The sequence below is a fragment of the Haliotis cracherodii genome, unplaced genomic scaffold (genome assembly GCF_022045235.1).
Source record: "Haliotis cracherodii isolate W230 unplaced genomic scaffold, xgHalCrac1.p SCAF_1, whole genome shotgun sequence".
Taxonomy (NCBI): Eukaryota; Metazoa; Mollusca; class Gastropoda; order Lepetellida; family Haliotidae; genus Haliotis; species Haliotis cracherodii.
This window is the reverse complement of record NW_027266264.1, coordinates 66,495,989-66,515,611: the sequence shown is the minus strand read 5'-3', so window position 1 is coordinate 66,515,611 and position 19,623 is coordinate 66,495,989. Positions and strand designations below refer to the sequence as shown.

At 42.2% G+C, this 19,623-nt stretch overlaps 2 protein-coding genes across 5 annotated transcripts in view; one reads left to right on the top strand and one right to left on the bottom strand.

Moving 5' to 3' along the window:
- Positions 1–17,789, top strand: part of LOC139467463 (purine nucleoside phosphorylase LACC1-like) — a 30,620-nt gene extending 12,831 nt beyond the window's left edge. For 2 of the 3 annotated variants that reach the window (XM_071249017.1, XM_071249023.1), the window contains exon 2: positions 16,273–17,789. In XM_071249017.1, the coding sequence (XP_071105118.1) occupies positions 16,273–17,518 (1,246 nt within the window). In that variant the 3' untranslated portion in view covers positions 17,519–17,789. Of the gene's footprint in view, positions 1–9,908; positions 9,988–16,272 lie in introns of those variants that run through there. The other variant, XM_071249010.1, reaches the window with a different exon arrangement.
- LOC139467484 (purine nucleoside phosphorylase LACC1-like) lies at positions 1,022–10,201 on the bottom strand. Of its 2 annotated transcripts, none has more exons than XM_071249031.1 (2): positions 10,005–10,201; positions 1,022–2,331 (listed from the first exon to the last, which is right to left on the bottom strand). In XM_071249031.1, exons 1-2 carry the CDS (start codon positions 10,013–10,015, stop codon positions 1,089–1,091), a joined length of 1,254 nt encoding a protein of 417 aa, XP_071105132.1. In that variant the 5' UTR covers positions 10,016–10,201; the 3' UTR covers positions 1,022–1,088. The 2 variants fall into 2 exon arrangements, with proteins under 2 accessions (XP_071105132.1, XP_071105135.1); XM_071249034.1 differs by lacking the exon at positions 10,005–10,201 and adding an exon at positions 6,265–6,344.
- Positions 17,790–19,623: the final 1,834 nt, after the last annotated feature.

Here is a 19,623-nt window from a genome sequence, read left to right as displayed (position 1 = left end):
TAGGTCATGTATCTCTGCAGGGACCTGTCCGTTGAATACAATGCTATATGTTCCTGCACAAACCGACAGACCAACGTAATATAATACATCATCAGTTACACAATGAGAAGGGTCCCTGCAGAGACAATAGATTTAACACTGGCACAGAGATATGCAGTGCCATACATAAAGCCTACCAGACTTAGGGAACCATATGCTGGGATGCATGGGGGGTGGGGGTGTGAACGAAAATATATTATGTCTACACTAAATATATCGTAACCCCATTGATCACCTGTTATATCATATCTTGGTGTGGAGACCCATAGAACAACGTCTATCTGCAGGCGCATAGGTGTATCATACCCTGGTTCCGGCGAAAACCGTGAGCCAATGTACACAGGCACACTTAATGTATTACATCCTGCAGAGACCCGTAGACCAAACGTAGTGTTATACGTTCCAGCAGAGACCCGTAGACCAAACGTAGTGTTATACGTTCCAGCAGAGACCCGTAGACCAAACGGAATGCTATACGTTCCTGCATAAACACATAGATCAAACGGAATGTCATAGGTCCTGCAGAGACCCATAGACCAAACGGAATGCTATACGTTCTTGCAGAAACACATAGATCAAACGGAATGTCATAGGTCCTGCAGAGACCCATAGATCAAACGGAATGCTAAACGTTCTTGCAGAAAGACATAGATCAAACGGAATGTCATAGGTCCTGCAGAGACCCATAGATCAAACGGAATGCTAAACGTTCTTGCAGAAACACATAGATCAAACGGAATGCTATATGTTCCTGCAGAAACACATAGATGAAACGGAATGTCATAGGTCCTGCAGAAACACATAGACCAAACGGAATGCTATACGTTCCTGCAGAAACACATAGATCAAACGGAATGCTATATGTTCCTGCAGAGACCCATAGACCTAACGGAATGCTATACGTTCCTGCAGAAACACATAGACCAAACGGAATGTCATATGTTCCTGCAGAGACCCATAGACCAAACGGAATGCTATACGTTCCTGCAGAGACCTATAGACCAAACGGAATGTCATATCTTGCAGAGGACGCAACAATGGCTATCACTTTATCTAATGTTCACAAAGCCAACTTGGTTCCCAAACGGGAAATTGTCTCTCTGGTAAGAAAAGAACCTGTCGGGGTCGCAGGCTGTGCAGGTGGCTCGGGTCGTGTCTATATTGTTTGGTTTGATGCCAATCCTTTCCAAGAGGAGTGTGTTGGTAGTCACGAGACCTGCGTGTACCCGAGTACCTTCACCATTCACCCTGAAATCCACAGTGGTTTGGTCAATAGCCAGGAACTCTTCTACTGCAGGATCCATGCTGTCAAACGAGAAGCAGTCCGCGCATAACGTCGGTCCCATGGTAACCAAAATATCCTCCACATTACTTCCGAACTCTTCTACAAGAGCGTTCACTGTCTGAACGACCACCCGTTTCAGTGTACCCATATACCCAGCGTGTGCTGCGCCGCACACGCGTTTGACTGGATCCACAAAGAGAAGAGGGGTGCAGTCAGCTCCTGCCGCGGCCACCGTCAAACCAGGCTTGTCGGTGACAATGGCGTCGTACTTCTCTGGCTCTTCCTTCCCAACCACCCACACCTTGTTCCCGTGGTCAGTCCGCGTAATGAGGAACTGTTCCGGATCGAACAGGGCAGTTTTGGCCAAGCGTCGTAGATTCTCCGTCACGGTCAGACGTGAATCGCGTTTGCGCGTCGTGTACAGCAAGTTCAGGGACGCCAGGCTCGGTATGCTGGTGATCCCGCCAGAGCGTGTGGAATAACCATGGTTAAATTTGGGACTTGGTATGAGAGTTGTTCTCAATACATTTATCTCTCCTATTGACGGCAGGGTTATGAGCATGTTCCGGAGGTCAGGTAACGCCGACTTCGAGTCCACCAAGGCCGTGACGTCACACGGCGTTGTTTCAATCCGCCATGTGTGAACTGGCGTGAACATGGCTCCGCACACGGTCTTCCAATACTCTTCACAGGGTTCGCAACACAAGACGCACACGTTAACTACATCTGCATTGTCCAGGTTTCTCTTGGCGTCGTAGAAGCAGTTGACGCGACCTTCACCTACAACATTGGACGTTGTCATGTTGGCGCCGGTCAGGCCGTTTCCTGGCACGACCGGCGTCTCCGTCGACGTCAGAAAGTATACGTATACGTGACTACTCACATTCTCAATTACGCGTAGGTGCTTCGCCATTTTGCTGATGACGTCAACATTGTCTTCAACGCCATGAATGTCGACCAGGACAGCTGAAGGTGCTGCGACCTCCATGTCGATTACGGGGACCTGTCTGAAAGGAGAAACGAAATATATATGAGGACTGAACATACAAGCACATAAAAACACTTGATACTGAGTAGATACCCAAACATTAATTCGTCGCATCTCAACAGGCCGTGGTTTCGCTCCGCGCGATATATAGAGGAAATATAAGAGGCGACATCGTTGAGAGAATGCATCGGTTCACTTAAAAAAATAATAATATAACCATGCTTTGCGTGAAATATTGTTACTATAACAATTAAGATAATATTTTATTCGTATGTTCGTCTAGATTTTTCAGCCTGAATGAGCAGAGAGGTAAAGTATTGGTTGGATGACCTGATTCAAACTGGCTTGGGATGCCAATTGACCCGATCCTAGTCCCCCTTTAAAGATGACGCGAAACAATGTAACATTCATGTTTACTCATCCATCATGGATGCTGGTTGTGAGGACGATGGTGATGCTCGCTGTTGTTGCGTCCTACTAGTATCAGAAAGATTCTGATCCGTTAAGTTGGAAGGTTTTATGAACCCGACGTATCCATCCATCAATCCATATATATATATATATATATATATATATATATATATATATATATATATATATATATATATATATATATATATATATATACATATATATATATATATCTGACACGTCCAAATCCAACTACACACGTAGGTGTATACATTTATGTTCCGCCTTTTTTTCCGACTGACCGTTGGCCCTCTGAACAGAATATACTCGGTCTAAGTGCAATGGTGGGAGCTCCAACATGAACAGGATGACACGTACGCCATGTCTGTTAGGGTGACTTCGTTGCATCTGAACTATTACAATATTTGAAAAGCAATACTCTGAACTTCATACAGGAAACAACGTACATTTGGATTATCTTGTTAAAAGACATTTCTGCCAACGAAAGGGCTGAAGTAATTTATTTCCCCATGTGAAACTGTACGAGATGAAATCAATAATGCTGACAATTACATGTTGAGTGAAAAAACAGGGCTATGTTCCACTGGAGACATAACTAAATAACGTTAGAACATCTGTAGTATGTTTTTCGTCTCCATGCATATCTTCATGTGAAGCCGCCGGGAAAAAAATACGCATTAAAATTAAAACGCCTTTGGTTCAGAATACATATTTTAACTTGTCCATTGTTTAAGATATATGCAACAATTATTCAAATTGAGATCATCAATGTGTTTACCGCTTGGCCGTTGAGTGTTTTAAAAGCGGAAAGAGCGGAGATTTCAAAAAAGGAAAGGAGACCTCGCTAGTTCGGGCCTCGTTAATTGTAATTGCAACTTTCCGGATAGTTACCTTTGGGGGCGTCTTAGAATACCTTAAACGAGATAGTACAACGTACCTATGAATTGTTAATCTGGAAATTTGTTAACCAGGACTATTTCATTTGGAGCGATTACTTCCGGATTGACGGGGTTTGGTAGTACAAGCCTAGAACCCCAGTATAATACACGTGGTCGGGCTAGTTACCGTGACCCAGTGTGGGTAACAAAGTAGTGTTTGTCTGCATATCACTGGATGAGTAACGCCACCGCGTAAAATGCATGTTGTTGTCAGTCCTGTCGTGAGCAAGTTTTTAATTCTGAACAGGAAGATATGGAAACTAGGGTGAGAAAACACCAATGTACTGTGCGCGTCAAGCAATTTTCGTCGTGAACGGAAAGCGACGAAATAAAGGTCGGCAACGAGAGGAGACATTTGGTGAGAGGTAGTATTACTGACCGAAGGAGAGAATGCATGTCTGTGCGTGAGGAAGCATAATACACGGGTTGATATATTGGGGCTGTTAACGTGTTACAAATCGAAGTATACATTAAAAAACAACAAATTGTTTACTAAAGTTTCAATGTGATACTTCTCCATGTTATTGTGAAAAGGATGTTAAACATTAGGTATTTATGTAAACTACTTGCCGAAAAGGGGTTCAGAACCAAAAGCCATCCAAGAAGGTTTGAGTACAACACTAGGGCATGATTCCCCTTCCTGTGTCACCGTAAAAGGATGTTTAAGCGAGACCCTTGAAGATGACCCCCGTCCTGGAAGGGCTGTCCAGAGAATGCACGATATTGTGACAGCCGACCAGCGAATGACGGAGCGTCATATTGCTAGTTCAGTAGACATGTCACAGGAGAGAGTACCTTCCATTATGGCAGAAACATTGTCACTGACGAAAGTATCCGCTCGTTGGGTTCTATAGCTTCTGACATCGTATAAAAAACGCACAAGGCACAATATGTCTCGTGATAATCTTGCTCTGTTTGAAGCTGATCCAGAAAGGTTCTTGAAACGATTTGTGAATATGGATGAAATCTGGATTCCCCACTTCCAACCTGAGTCCAACAACAATTTGCAAGAACTTGATCACTGCATGTTCCTCAAGTAAATTTGTCCATTTTTCAAAGGACACATAACCCTTTATATCTTACTATGTTTCTGTGGATACGAATCTATAACTTCACGCGGGGCACGACGCTCTCCTAACTATACGAGAGTCTCTGTGGGCTACAAGCCACTCAACCGGAGCGTGTCAATACGTCCACATACTGTCACACATACATTCCCCGAATCAGAGCTTGTCAATGTTTCAATTATCATCGGGGGCACGGGTGGCCCAGTCGTCTAAGGCGCCGCGATTCGCTGTTCAGAATTGCGTCCCTTGGCACGCCAGAAATCCCGGTTCATCCCGATTATTTTTCTAGGTTTGTCAGCACCATACCCGTGCTCGTGGGTTTCACTGAAGTGGTAAACGTCTAAGACCTGCATCACTTCGAGCGTTCCTCCCTCACTCACTCATTCAATTATCATCAATGATGTGTGTGTATAGTCGAGACATAACTTTGTCGTCTCAATAACAGCACAACCAGTAACACAATGTATGATATAATGTCATTCCCATGTCGCCAGCTGTTTCTTATTTCCTTTACTTCTTTACCGAAAGAATGTTAACAATTCGCTATTATTCATAAAATGACTCAAATGGTCACGAAGTGGATTTTAAGTAGGACATAATTCAATTTAATGATCCAGTCTGGTTTCACAAATGAGTCATGCTGTTACGAAAATTAATGTCTATGTGGATGGATTGAATTGTATTACGTACGACGGTCGTAGTAGATCCTTGGGACCTTAGAAGAGCAATGGGACCTTCGATTTCCCCGATAATATACTTATATCCTACTTCTGCGGGCTTCTCTTCCTCTCTCTCTCTCTCTCTCACACACACACACACACACTCTCTCTTTCACACACACACACACACACTCTCTCTCACACACACACACACACACACTCTCTCTCTCTCTTTCACACACACACATACACACACTCTCTCTCTCTCACACACACACACTCTCTCTCTCTCACACACACACACACTCTCTCTCTCTCACACACACACACACACACTCTCTCTCTCTCACACACACACACACACACACTCTCTCTCTCTCACACACACACTCTCTCTCTCTCTCACACACACACACACATTCTCTCTCTCACACACACACACTCTCTCTCTCTCTCTCTCTCTCTCTCTCTCACACACACACACACACAGAGTGACATTAGCTTATATATCGCTGAGTTTGCTCCCAATTTCAAAACCAAACCCACAAATACTGCAGCTATTATCACTGTCGATTTCTATGGAAGCGTATTAGTCCCATAGTCTAAAACAGTATCTTCTTATTTCATCCACGTAGATACTACGTTGTGGCAGTAATACACTGCCATAGATTTCTGATCAAGTACATTTATTCAAAATCGTACTAATATTGACACTCTGCTGGTTTCGAAGTGCACCCCGATGTGAGATTTAAAGAAAATATATTACGATATTTGACAACAAATCTAATCACTTATCGCGGTTCATGATTTGGACGTGTTTATGATCTGATTACAATATATTTAGTAAAATGCCTACCTATCACAACTGCCAACGACGATATGAAGACAGCCCTGTCCTTTAGCCTGTGCTGGTCGGGGTAAACTGACGTACTCCAATGGGGGCGTTACCCGAGTCTTTATCATACCAGCTGTTTGTGGTGACCCGGAAGTGATCAATGGCCACGTGTGATACAGGTCAAGGCCCAGCACTAGGTGCAGGTGCAAACAAACCCTCAGCAGTATGTGGGTTTGTTTGCACCTGCGATACCTTTACAATTACAGGGTGGTGATTCGTGATTAAAGAAGAAATAGTCCCCAATCCTCTTTCGGCGAGACAATAACTGAATAGTAGAACCCTATTTAATTCGCTTTTCAGGTGTAATCAGGAAGTAGTAACTGTCTCCATACGACATATTACGAGTGCGTCCCGACCGCCTTATTGTTGTACACCCTGGACTTTAACGAATGCCAGGTGAAAGGTAACCCCGTTTTAGAGTAAGTTATTAAATTATTTTCCAGCTTGAAGTAATCAGGTGCATAAAACACATAACGTCATGCAAATCCCATTGTTGTAGTGTTAGAAACATGATGGATCATGTAAGGTTTTACAATATCTCAATAACAATGTATTATTAGATAGCTTCCTCAGTATCCTTGGTATGATTGCAGAAATTAGCGTTGATGAACGCGTGCCTTGGCTATATCATTTTTAGGCATTGTTGATGGGTGAGGTGAGGTGAGGGTGAGTGAGTGAGTTGGGGTTAACGCCGCTTTGAGCAGTATCCCAGTAATATCACGGCGTTTCAGCTTAAAGCTCGAGTAATGCGGGTCTCACGTGTTTGCCACTTCGGTGAAATCCACAAGCACGGGTATGGTGCTGACAAACCTAGAACCATAATCGGGGAGAACCGGGATTCGAACCCACAATCATAGGTTTCAAGCGTACCCAAGGGACGCAACTCTACTCAGCGAATTGCGGCGCCTTACACGACTGGGCCAGAGACAGGATATCTGAAATAATACATGCGCCAATAGTGACGTAATGAGTAATGGTGTCTCTATTATTGTAAACCAGTGTTACATTCTTGTGTCTCTCATATATTAAGAAACTCGTGCACAACCCAGTCCGCGTTCATATGCTGTAGACTTCACTGGCTGAAAACAAAACAGTCTTCATGATTTCGCTCACATATTCCTGTCATTCCATGCTATGAATCACTTCCGGGTCCCCTCAAGCGGCTGGTACAATGACGCATTCTCGTTACTTTATTCGCCTCAAGTAAGGTTATCATTTCATTTCAACACAGCTTCAACAAAACAGAAAACTTCCTGATTTCAACATCAAATCTGTTTAGAGGTAGCGGCTCGCAGGTGCACGTATCTAATCAGTAGTAAAATGCGCAGGAACAGCGAAGAGGGCTTTCCTACGGCGCACATGAAGCAGTTGTTTGTTTAGGAGTGACACCTTTCGTCTGAAACGTCTTAATGTCTCATTTTCCAGGAAACACAACTTTACACTTATATATGACCTTTGTTCACCTCTGTAAATGATGATGTACAAAGAAGATCAGTGAACATGACAAACGTACAACATCTGCAAACATGACACTTATTAACGAATATAATTAAATAAGTATTTTTAACGATGCTTATATTGCGAAGGCTAATAATAAATGTTATAGAGAATATGAATATGTCATGCGGATATTTGAATGTGTATTTCAACGTAAATAGTCATAGACCTCGTTTTGTATTTGATTATCTAAAGTCATAGGACGAATGTGGGTGACATTATACTTGTTCGGCAAAGGGAATGACGCATGCGGGTATGGCAAACACGTGACACGGCTGTAGACAGGGCCTCGTGATCAGTACGTGACGGTGTAAAGGAACGAATTATAGCGTGACAAGAGTGTTGACCGTCCTAACGTCTCTGCAAACAGCCAATTCAGAATTGGTCTTTCGCAACACTTGGCGGTTATAGGGACACTTCTTACATGAAAACGAGTTGTGGGTTTAAGCCCTACAGAAAAGTTAGTCAGTAACATATTAAAGTGTGAAGCAAGCCCTTAGCTACGCGGGTCTTAGAGGGTTGAGGTTTCGCTGAAGCCAACGATAGGGTATGGTGTTGGTGGAATCTTGGATTCGAACTCACGAGATGCGGAACTTTGAGCTGACGGACATAATTCTAAACAAGCGAGTTGCGTCGTCTTTGGAAGCGGGTTACTAGTACTACTACTACTACTACTACTACTACTACTACTACTACTACTACGGATGATGACGGCGACGACGACGATGATGATAGTTAGTGAGTGAGTGGGGTTTTACGCAGCTTTTAGCAATACTCCAGCAATATCACGGCGGGGGACACCAAAAATGGGCTTCACACATTGTACCCATGTCGGGTATCGAACCCGGGTTTTCGGCGTGACGAGCGAACGCTTTAACCACTAGGCTACCCGACCGCCCCGACGATGATGATAACATCAATAATGAAGACGATAACTGTGATGATGATGATGATGATGATGATGATAACGCCACTGTATGTGCCTAGAAAAGGGGCTACAGTAGTATGAACTGTATCAACGGAGACGAGCAATGAACAAGTAGTCCTTCCTGTTGCTACAGTAGCAAGGAGCACAGGACGAGGAGATGTCACCATCCGGACGCTGATTATTTATGGGGGGCATTCGTTTACTACCAGGTCCTCGACCCGAACATAAGCGACCCCCCATGTAATAATCATTTCATGGAGAGGGTTGTGGGGTTGGGTTTGAGGACTGGGAATTTTGTTACAAAAAGGTTATGTTTTATTTTCATTGAAAAGGAGACGAATAATTTCATTTATTTTCAAAACACATTTTGTTCAGGACTTCCTGCACGTGAAGCGAACAATGTATTTATTACGGTAAAACCTGATAACAATGTCGATTTGTCCCGGGGCTGAATATTGATTACCTGCAACGTGTCACGTACCCGACAATCGCAGTGAATCGCATACACCCTCCCTTGAAGAATACGAGATTACCTTTTGAAATGGAGATATATGTCTCTCTTGCAATTGTCAACTAATTTGTCCAACCTTTTGGTGCACATGACTCACCGTCTCAAAGTTTTAGGCTATTTTTACACGAAGAAGACAACCGGTTTTCAAGTTAATCTTGACAGTAATAAAAATGGGACCGACAGCAGGGAATAAAATGTGAGGGACATGTCAATGGTATCACTTTCGTGATCTAAAAATACCACAATTTAACACTATTCCCTGCGCTTCTTGCAATATGTGTGATATTTTATAATGTCTACACAGATACAAAGTTACGATATCAATTGAATAACATGTATTGGGGAACCAGTTTGCATCAGTTTAATTTAAATATGAGGGTTGTATGATTATCTAATTGAGTGATAAGTATTACAGTTCCAAAGTCTGAATTTAAGAAATATGTTATTACTAAGTCACATTAAGTTTATAAGAATATAAATTTAGAAGAACAAATACAAACCTAATCCCTAAAACACCCCACATTTACACCTACGTTTAAACTATTTGAACCCAAGTCATCCCCGATACAGCCGAAAGGGGCGAAGGGTTTAAACCCATGCAGCTTGTCACGCGCTCAATAATTCATGTCACGTGATAAGCTTGGGGATTCCCCTTCGATCGCTGTCGCCATCTTCGAAGTGTTATCTTGCACACATTGTTCAGTATGTCTGACGAAGAAAAAGAAGACTATGAAAGCGAGCTGGCTAGGTAAATATTGTACTTACTCGGCAACCATGAGTCTTGCGTATACTACACTAGTCCTTTAGAAACTGTTACTGTGTTGACAGCGACAAAGCTGATAACTTCCGGGTTCCGAAATCTCGTCGCTGGGAAACGAAATAAGAAACTGTGTTAGACACCCATCTTGTAAATATGTCAACCAGTGTTCTTCTCTTATCATGTCGATGTGTCTTCCGCCACCCGCCCCACCTGAGCACAAGGACCCACCCACGACTGTTCCGCTCACACAGACTAAGTGACGCATTTCCTTCGTGGGCTGATTGGGTCAATGACTGCACTCGGGCAGAAGCATACAACATGAAACTGAATATCCAATGCAACTCTTTGTATAGCCCTTTATGACTGTGTCGCTAGTTGCGTGCTCCCTTCACGATGTGTCGACTGACTAGCCCATGTATCGTTAGTGTTATTCATCTTTGAACATCGTGCTGTTTATGTATAAGGATGCCATTTACTACAGGATTTGAATTACTTATTTGACGTCATTTGGTTAGGGTTGTTTGTTTGTTTGTTTGTTTGTTGTTTAACGCCGCACTCAGCAATATTACAGCTATATGACGGCGGTCTGTAAAATAATCGAATTTGGACCAGACAATCCAGTGATTAACATCATGAACATCGATCCACGCAATTGGAATCGATGACATGTATCAACCAAGTCAGCGAGTCTGACCACCCGATCCCGTTAGTCGCCTTTTACGACAAGCATAGTCGCCTTTTACGGCAAGTATGGGTTGCTGAAGGCCTATTCTACCCCGGAATCTTCACGGGTCCATTTGGTTAGGAGAAAATGAGTGTTTGCATGCCACGAATTTTGTATACTACTAGACTTAGTAAAGAACCACCCGACTCTTTCACATTGCTATATGTGATAAAAGATTAACTACGGTAATATGAAAGAATCAAGTGATCCTTAACCTTTTTAAGTAGTACACGAGTAATGTGTCAGGGAATTCGAATCACAGCAACACGTCGTGGCCAGTATATAAAAATATATACCCATATATATGTATACTTATATATAGGTTTCGAATCACAGGAACTCGTTATTGGTCAGTAAATAAAAATATATTCCTATATATGTAAGTATATATAAGTATGTTTATCGAGTAATCGTTTGTTCGAGAGTGCCAATATTTGACAATAGGACCTATACGGGTTCCGCCTGATTATTTTTTTTTACAGCACCTTAAACAATATATCGGGTGAATTGAGTTTGAGTTAAAGAGTGAAGTGTGTGTATAGTAGACTCTCCCCTACCATCGTCAAGGGTGGCCCAGTCGTCTAAGGCGCCGCGATTGGGCACGCCTTAAACCTATGATTGTGGGTTCGAATCTCAGTTCGACCCGATTATGTTTCTAGGTTTGTCAGCACCATACCCGTGCTCGATGGTTTCACTGAAGTAGTAAACGTCTGAAACCTGCATCTCTTCGGGCCTTCCTCCCACATAAAGCTGACACGCCGCGATATAACTGGATAACTTTTAAAAGCGGCGTTAAACCCAACTCATGCACTCACTATCATCGTCAATATACACGTACGTGTGTACAGATCATCAAGTATTTACGCCCATTTTTTCACGAAGTGTATCCATTTTTATCTTACGACATAATTCAACGCAGCTCGATATTGTTAATGATTCATTACCAACCGATTTGACCACACATGGGTGGTATGACGACACTTGACCACCGGAGACGGCCCTCTGGGAAACCTGCGATATCCATTGCACGTCTACTTCAGTTCTCGGCTGGTCTCGAAACCCTGGTAGAAGGATATATTTATATTTTATTGCCGTAAACATTTCGAATTAACGACTCTCACCATACAGCTGATGTGCACCCAAAGACACGACCTGAATTCCCGAGGAAGTATCAACATAGTGCGCGAACAGACTCGATATCAAACAGAACATTGTATCCTAAAGATTAGGAGAAGCACACATAAATCACTCGGGCCTAATATCGCCTGATAAGTTCAAAAAAGAATTTCCACTTTTAACCGAGACAGATCATAAGGATAGGACCAATGAAAATAACCCTAAAAAAATAACGTCATCACGTGAGTAATATTTATATATACAATATCATATATTTAGTCACCTGAAACTTTGTTAAAACTTTTCATCGATAACTTTCATTGTTATTTTTGAGTTGCGATAAAGTTCATATATACACCTGGAAAATAATTACACGCCCCCTTACCATATATTTCCATATAAAATGGATTTATTTGTGTTTCATAAAATCGACTCTTAAATTAATTTCTAATGAAACACATATGTGGTTTGTACTAAAATGACACACTCATATTAAAATGCTGAGACCGAAATGTGTATATATGTTGTAACTATTCCATGACTACCCCTTTCAATTCTAGAAGGATAAATAATATTCAGGATATTTGGCGAATGTTCAACTCGTACAGGATATTCTACTGAACCTTTAATGAAGTGATGATCCCACCTCGTGAGGATGACAGAGGAAATATGTCCACGAGTCGGAAGGACGTCTTCCGTAGGGGGTATATATGGATTTCACATTTCCCTGTACGTTTTGAACATTAGCCAAATATCCTGAATATTTTGAGACAATGATAATCACTAACTGCAAGTCATTGACCAATCTACCATGACATTTAGATTGGAAAGGTACAAGGTTTTCCTACTAAGTGCAGACACCTCTCATATTTCCTTTCTGTCATTGAGGTCGCTGATGGAATATATTGTCAGATCCGAGTGTTTCCTTGTTCCTGGGTATGTTTGTGTGTTTGTGTGTTTGTTGTTTAACGCCGCACTGACGATGATCTGTAAATATTCGAGTCTGGACCAGACAATACAGCGAATGACAGCGTGAGCATCGATCTACGGAATTGGGATACGATGACATACATCAGCCACGTCAGCGAGCCTGACCACCCACATCTTACGACAAGCATAGTCGCCTTTTACGGCTGACCTATTCTAATCCGGATCTTCATGGGTTTCCTTGTTCCTTCGTAGCAGTGTCGTTACTACCACCACTACCACCACCACTACTAATACTACTACTACTACTACTACTACCACCACCTACAATTATAGCTCTGCTTTCGCTGTATTGTAATTTGGAACACGGGTTACCTTGTGTACTCGTTAGCTATACAGAGTTCCGTCCCTTGTGCATTACAGGAATCGTTGATTGTGGATTTAAATTTTAGGTTTCTTGTTCTGTCAGCACAATATCCATCTATTGAGTACAATATGATAATAAAAGATTTGATTTTAATGAGATTGGCTCTTTATTCAATACAGAGGGGCAAAATAAAGTTGATTTTATCATATGTTTCATTTTCAAATAAATATTTATGTTGGTAATATTATATAAAACATGAATTTTTCTGGCACTCTGCACTCAAATAATACTTCTGGTTTTATTTTTTAATCTAATTTGATTTAAAACTTTTTAAAAAGTGGGTAGCGGGGGTGGGTTCACTCGTCACGCCGACGACCCGGGTTCGGTTCCTCCCCTGGGAACAATGTATGGTCGACAACCCCATCCACACAAATAGTGTTAAGGGGTATACGAGTTCAAAATGAGTTGTTTTCGATTTACCTCCCTTTCCCCAAGTCACGGATGTATGTACATTTAGAAATACTATTATATGTGATTTTACAACGCTTTCGGCTCTTAGACAACACTGATCATCTTGGTTTGTTTGTTTGTTGATTAACGCCGGACTCAGCAATGTTCCAGCTACATGATGTCTGAAGACAAACAAGTCTGGACCAGACATTCCAGTGATTGACATCATGAGCAATTATATATTATCTATAATCTATGCAATTAGGATACAATGACATTCACCAACCAAGTCAGCGAACCTGGCCACCCGATCCTATCAGTTGCCTAATATGACAAGCATGGGTTGGTGAAGACCAATTCTAACCCGGATGTTCACGGGAGGGGATCATCTTTGTGAACCCAAGGGATGGGCTCTATGTTGACTATAACTGTAAGTGAGGAGTGACTGTTGTCTTAAGACAAACACGGAGTACTTGGGGCGTATCCCGCAGCGTAATCCCTACATACATTACATATGTGGGTCTTGCGGACAATAGCATGGGGGTTATACTCCATACTCCCACTGAATTGCATGGCGTCATTATAGATGTAACGACTTGATCAAATGTCTTTGAATCAGAATATGAATGGACATTACCTTAATCTGACCAAAACGTCCCCAGCACTGTAACGATGAATCGGTGGGTTTCGATAGTGAAAGCGAACATCCTTAATGAGTGAGTGAGTATGGTTTTACGCCGCTTTTAGCAATATTCCAACAATATCCCGGCGGGGGACACCAGAAATTGGCTCATCCTTAATGAGAACTTCATGAACTCCATATATGGTTTAAAGTGTGTGGTTGTTGTGTAAATATTCCAGATATATGGCTTCGGCTTGTAAATAATCTGGACCAGACAGTCTTGTGATATTATGAGCAACGATCCACGCCGTTGGTGTGCGTTGACAACACGCCATTTACCATATCACCGAGCCTCTCAACCTTATCCAGTAAGTGAGTGAGTATGGTTTTACGCCGCTTTTAGCAATATTCCAGCGGGGGACACCAGGAATGGGCTTTCCACATTGTATACATGTCGGGAATCGAACACGGGTCTTCGGCGTAACGAGCGAACGCTTCAACCCGCAGCTACCCGACCGACCCCGATCCATTAAGTCGCCTGTTACAACCAGCATAGGTTTCTGGGTACATATTAACCCGGTATTAACACGGGTTCCCAATTTAGTCGCCTCATCGGACAAGTAGTAAGATGGGGACACATCCGTACCCCGGGTCCTCTCGGGTATAGACAGTGTTTACAATCTTCATAGACAATATCTTCTTATATCTGCAACTCGCTTTCCTTGAACTACGGATAATTCGATGTTTAATATACTTAGCGATAAAGTGCAATATCTACCTCAGAATGTGAAAAAGATATATCATTCGAGTAAAATACTATTTTATGCCGGAACTACTTTCAGTCTACCCCAATGACACTGCGATTTCAGAGGAAGATCATGAAAATCATGTTACAAAATACTACATGGAATATCAAATGTTTATCTCATCAGTTCACCTGCTGCGCCACTCGTGAATACATGAAATTTCAGATCACTCGATAAAATAAACATGTTACTAGAGACAAATATCTCTATGTTTTCGATGGCTCCAACTTGGTTACTTCCAGTAACCAACGTGTCCTTGTGTCCAGCTATGTCATTACAGATTGTGTCTCTATTTAGAAGGGATTTCGTAACTCATAAACCTGTGAAATTTTATGAAATGGTTTGTAGTGTATGCCAATATATGTGGGGTATAGGTGACAATCGATGGTTTATACAAAGTGCTGCTTTATCCCAAATCGAGGCTTACATAAATGTGCTTTTTTAGAGTCACTGGGTTCATTCGCCTGATGAAGGAGGAAGCTTATACTCCGTCGCAGTGGTGACTCAGCATAACACCACTGCCACAGGCTAATTTGCATATCACGTGACCGGACTTTTCTCTTGTTTGTAAACAAACGCGCTTTTTCAGAAATCAGTATAGAACGGACTAATGCAAGTATTTGGGGGCGCTTTACATATTGTTTTGCATATCTATATAGATATGCTACTACAACTGTGACAGTGAGTTGCATGACTATATATATTTATGCATCAAAGTGACCGTGTCGCTAGCTCTCCGTTGGGCTTCGATGACAGCACGTGGACCCGTACAACCAATGTAAACATAGGATAACTACGCAAAAACAAGTAGATTTTTACGTATTTGCATACTTTTTCAATAAAATTTAACCATTCTTTGACATTTGTTTATGAAAATGTGTAGACTTGTCAAACATGAAACGGATGAAAAGCATATGCAATATCTTGAAAGGATTGTGAAAGATGTGACGAATCGTCACATGGCGCTGGCCTGTGGCAGAGGTACTATGCTAGCTGGCTGCCGGCCGCATGGAACTCTGGGTAGGAGAGTGGGAGAAAGCATATACTCCGAAACGGTGTGTTCCTCATAATAAAGAAGTTGACATCCATAAATTCTCCTTCTTAATATGTGTATCACTTCTAAATGCCTTTCAAAGACTTGTCACTGGGTTATATATCTGGTAGATATAACAATGGTGTGTGCAGAAAGCGACTTTAGGTATGTCAGCCGTTGGGTTCCGCTCGACAGCTTCCTTTAATATGTTGTTGTTTTTTGTTGTAGAATGTTGAGCCAGGAGGAGGAGAGTCCTGGAAATAAGCCCATGGTCTATTTCGCGGACCTCTACCACAAAGACCACCCAAAGGAGCGCATCATCGAGCGCCTGACAGAGGTCATCACCAGAAACACCAAAGTCCAGCAACACCATGTCCTGCTGCTCTCCCCTTCTGCCAACGAGCTCAATAAAGTTTCTCAGAAAACAAACATCCAAGATGGCAACGGTATTACTTATCATCGAATCGTCACCGAAAACAAGATCCAGGCATTCTATGAAGGAAAAGAGTTCCTGGATGCCAACACTTTGAACCGAATGGCAATGGTCTGCTCTTGTGAACAGAGCGGCTTCTGGAAGCAGTTGGGCGAAATGTTCTTCACCAAGGCATATCAGATGTTTTTCGCTGTGGTCGGGACGGGAAAGATGGAGCTGACTGCGTCCTATGGTCTAGAATGTGAGATAGAGGCTTTTCTTCAAACGTTACCTTCCATTGGTGACATCCAGATTTTGAAGTCTCCTCTCATCCCGGACGCCATCTTTAACCACGGATTCACCACCAGAAATGGCGGTATCTCCTCCACTCCCGCCCTCCGCTCGCTCAATCTCGCCTTTGCCTCTCGCAAACGGGACTCCATGTTGGTAATCAACGAGAACCGTCGTCGTCTGGCGGAAGCGGCTGGCTTCAACAGCAAGAACATGCAGTTTCCCAAGGTCGAGCACGGCAACCGAGTATGGAGTATCGGCCAGGATGTACCTGCAGGATTTGACGCCATTGTGACTCGCTCAGCAGGGATCACTATTGCAGCTCCAGGGGCGGACTGCGTGACCATTTTGTTTGCGGACCCAGTGCGACGCGTCTGTGGGGCTACCCATGCTGGATGGCGAGGAACGCTGAAGGGCATCACAGTCGCCACTATCCAAGCCATGGTGAGAGATTTCGGGTGTGACGTCGGCAACATTGTCGTGGCTATTGGCCCGTGTCTTTCTGCAAGCAATTTACAATTCACTCCAGAAGACGCGAAAGGTTTTGCGGACATTGACCCTTCTCTTGTTCTATGGAAAGAAGGAGATCAGAAGGTGTATGTTGACCTTCTGTCAGCCAATAAGATACTTCTTCAGAGAGTTGGAGTAAGGATAGAGAACATTGACACAAGTGCCCATAGATGCACGTACGACAACCCAGGCGAGTTCTACTCATACAGAAGGGATAAGTTCCCTTTCGGTAACCAGATTGCGTACATCAATATCAGATAGAGTTGTCTCCCTTGTCAACATGAGTTATCTCCCGTGTGACAGGCCGACAAGAAACCTCAGTGGACCACCTATAGATAATGTATTCCCAAAGACTATCCCACACGGGAACTTACCGGAAACAGGATTCCATGAACAATGTGAAGTGTGTTATAGGTTTTGAAATGATTGAATATTCATACCATGTACAGAAACACCTTATTACATGTTGTTGACTTAGATGATGGGATGTATTACAAGTGCAACACTGAAAAATGCATAATCGCCTTCTGTCAAGAACGCAGTATTGCGACGCTACCTGGACATGGGAAACTGTGAATTAATTTCTTATGAATTTACATCACTTCACATGTGTCAATATGATGTGAGCCACAACAAAAGCATGTAACTAACATGACTACTTTCAGTATACTGCTGAAAACATTAAAGGATCACCCGATTACGTCATATTACTTTAGGTAATCTGTCGTGCCATATCATACACACTATAGTAATAGAAAATAATCGGGTGACCCTTAACTTTGTTAGAAACCAGAGAGAAAACGGTTTACAGTTGATTAATCAGACTTAGGTTTTACCTTTTCGTGAAAACATCTGGGATTTAACCTATCTTTAAATTACGTTATCCCCGTTTTATAAACAGATATTTATTAACTTGCTTGAGATATAGATATAATTTATTTATCCCTTTTGATTTGGAAACGGTAATTATCTTTTTACTTTGCATATTATTCTCTCCTATTTTGTTTGATTATATTGTTTTGATGGATTTTGTGACTTTTAGGGCGTGAAATGAGTGTTATACAACCAGTTTGCAAATAAAATATTTGTTTTCATAAGCAAATGTTGGTGAAGCCTTTTTTGTTTGATTTTGAACGCCAACGATTCCAGTTATTTTGATAAAATATCCTGAGTAGCGGCGGTGTACCAAATGTAAACGTGCAGACATCTTCAAGTAAGTACAGTTCTAAAGCAAAAGCATCACTTTCTATCGGATACCTATTTCACGGCTTATCCGACTGGAGTAATCCACAGCGAAGTTACCTGATCGTCATGCGACCTGAAACAGGATATTTGGATATTCCTGCCATATACACACGGCGGTTTAGACCGTTTCCCATTTATTGCAGTACATTACATTGCTTTGTTCAACAAACGAAATATAAAATATAAAGGTGAGGCACCCGAATTTTTTTACAAAAGTATTGTGTTTCCCGAGTTGTTTTAATTGCAGTCAGAACATCCTGATCAGAGATGCTAGATAAGTCTTTATATTTCGTGTCTAAGTGTGTTTAACATACCTCATTATATTAATACGGGGCGGTCGGGTAGCCTAGTGGTTAAAGTGTTCGCTCGTCACGCCGAAGACCCGGGTTCGATTCCCGACATGGTGTCCCCCGCCCTGATATTGCTGGAATATTGCTAAAAGCGGCATAAAATCAAACTCACTCACTCATTATATTAATACTATGTGACTTCCCGATGTATACTGAGGAGCAAAAGAAACTATATAATGCCTATCAGTTTATTTTATCATAATTTGTGTTTGATTTGCAGTATCCTAAATTTGCGATTTTATATAAACTAATGTCCAAAAGAAACGATACCACGTGTTTGAAATGACATTACAACAAAACAACTAAACGATACAAATATTGCAAATTGGTATATAACTTGTGAGTAATGTTTTCACAGTATGTGTACAAAAATTCATTGTAATCAATCCTTTACAATCATGAGGACAGACATGTAAAGACGCGGGGGGTCCAAAATGAAAATTTCATTTGAACACAGTTCATGAGTCAAGTGTGGAAAATGTCACAACACAGGTCTGAAAGTCACGTTAGTACCGGGTATGTCCACCGTGAGCGTCAATACACGCTAGTACACGTCTACGGGCTGATGACGTCTGATGACTTGGGAGGAAGCATTGTTCCAATTCCTGGAGGTTAACTGGAGGCACAGGGCGATTCCTGACTTTGCGGCCGAGAATGTCCTACATGTGTTCCATTGGGTTCATGTCCGGTGTACATGCCGGCCATGGTATAACGTGAATGTTGGCGTTTGCTAGGAAGTTCTGGGTCAGCCTTGCCGTGTGAGGCCTCACA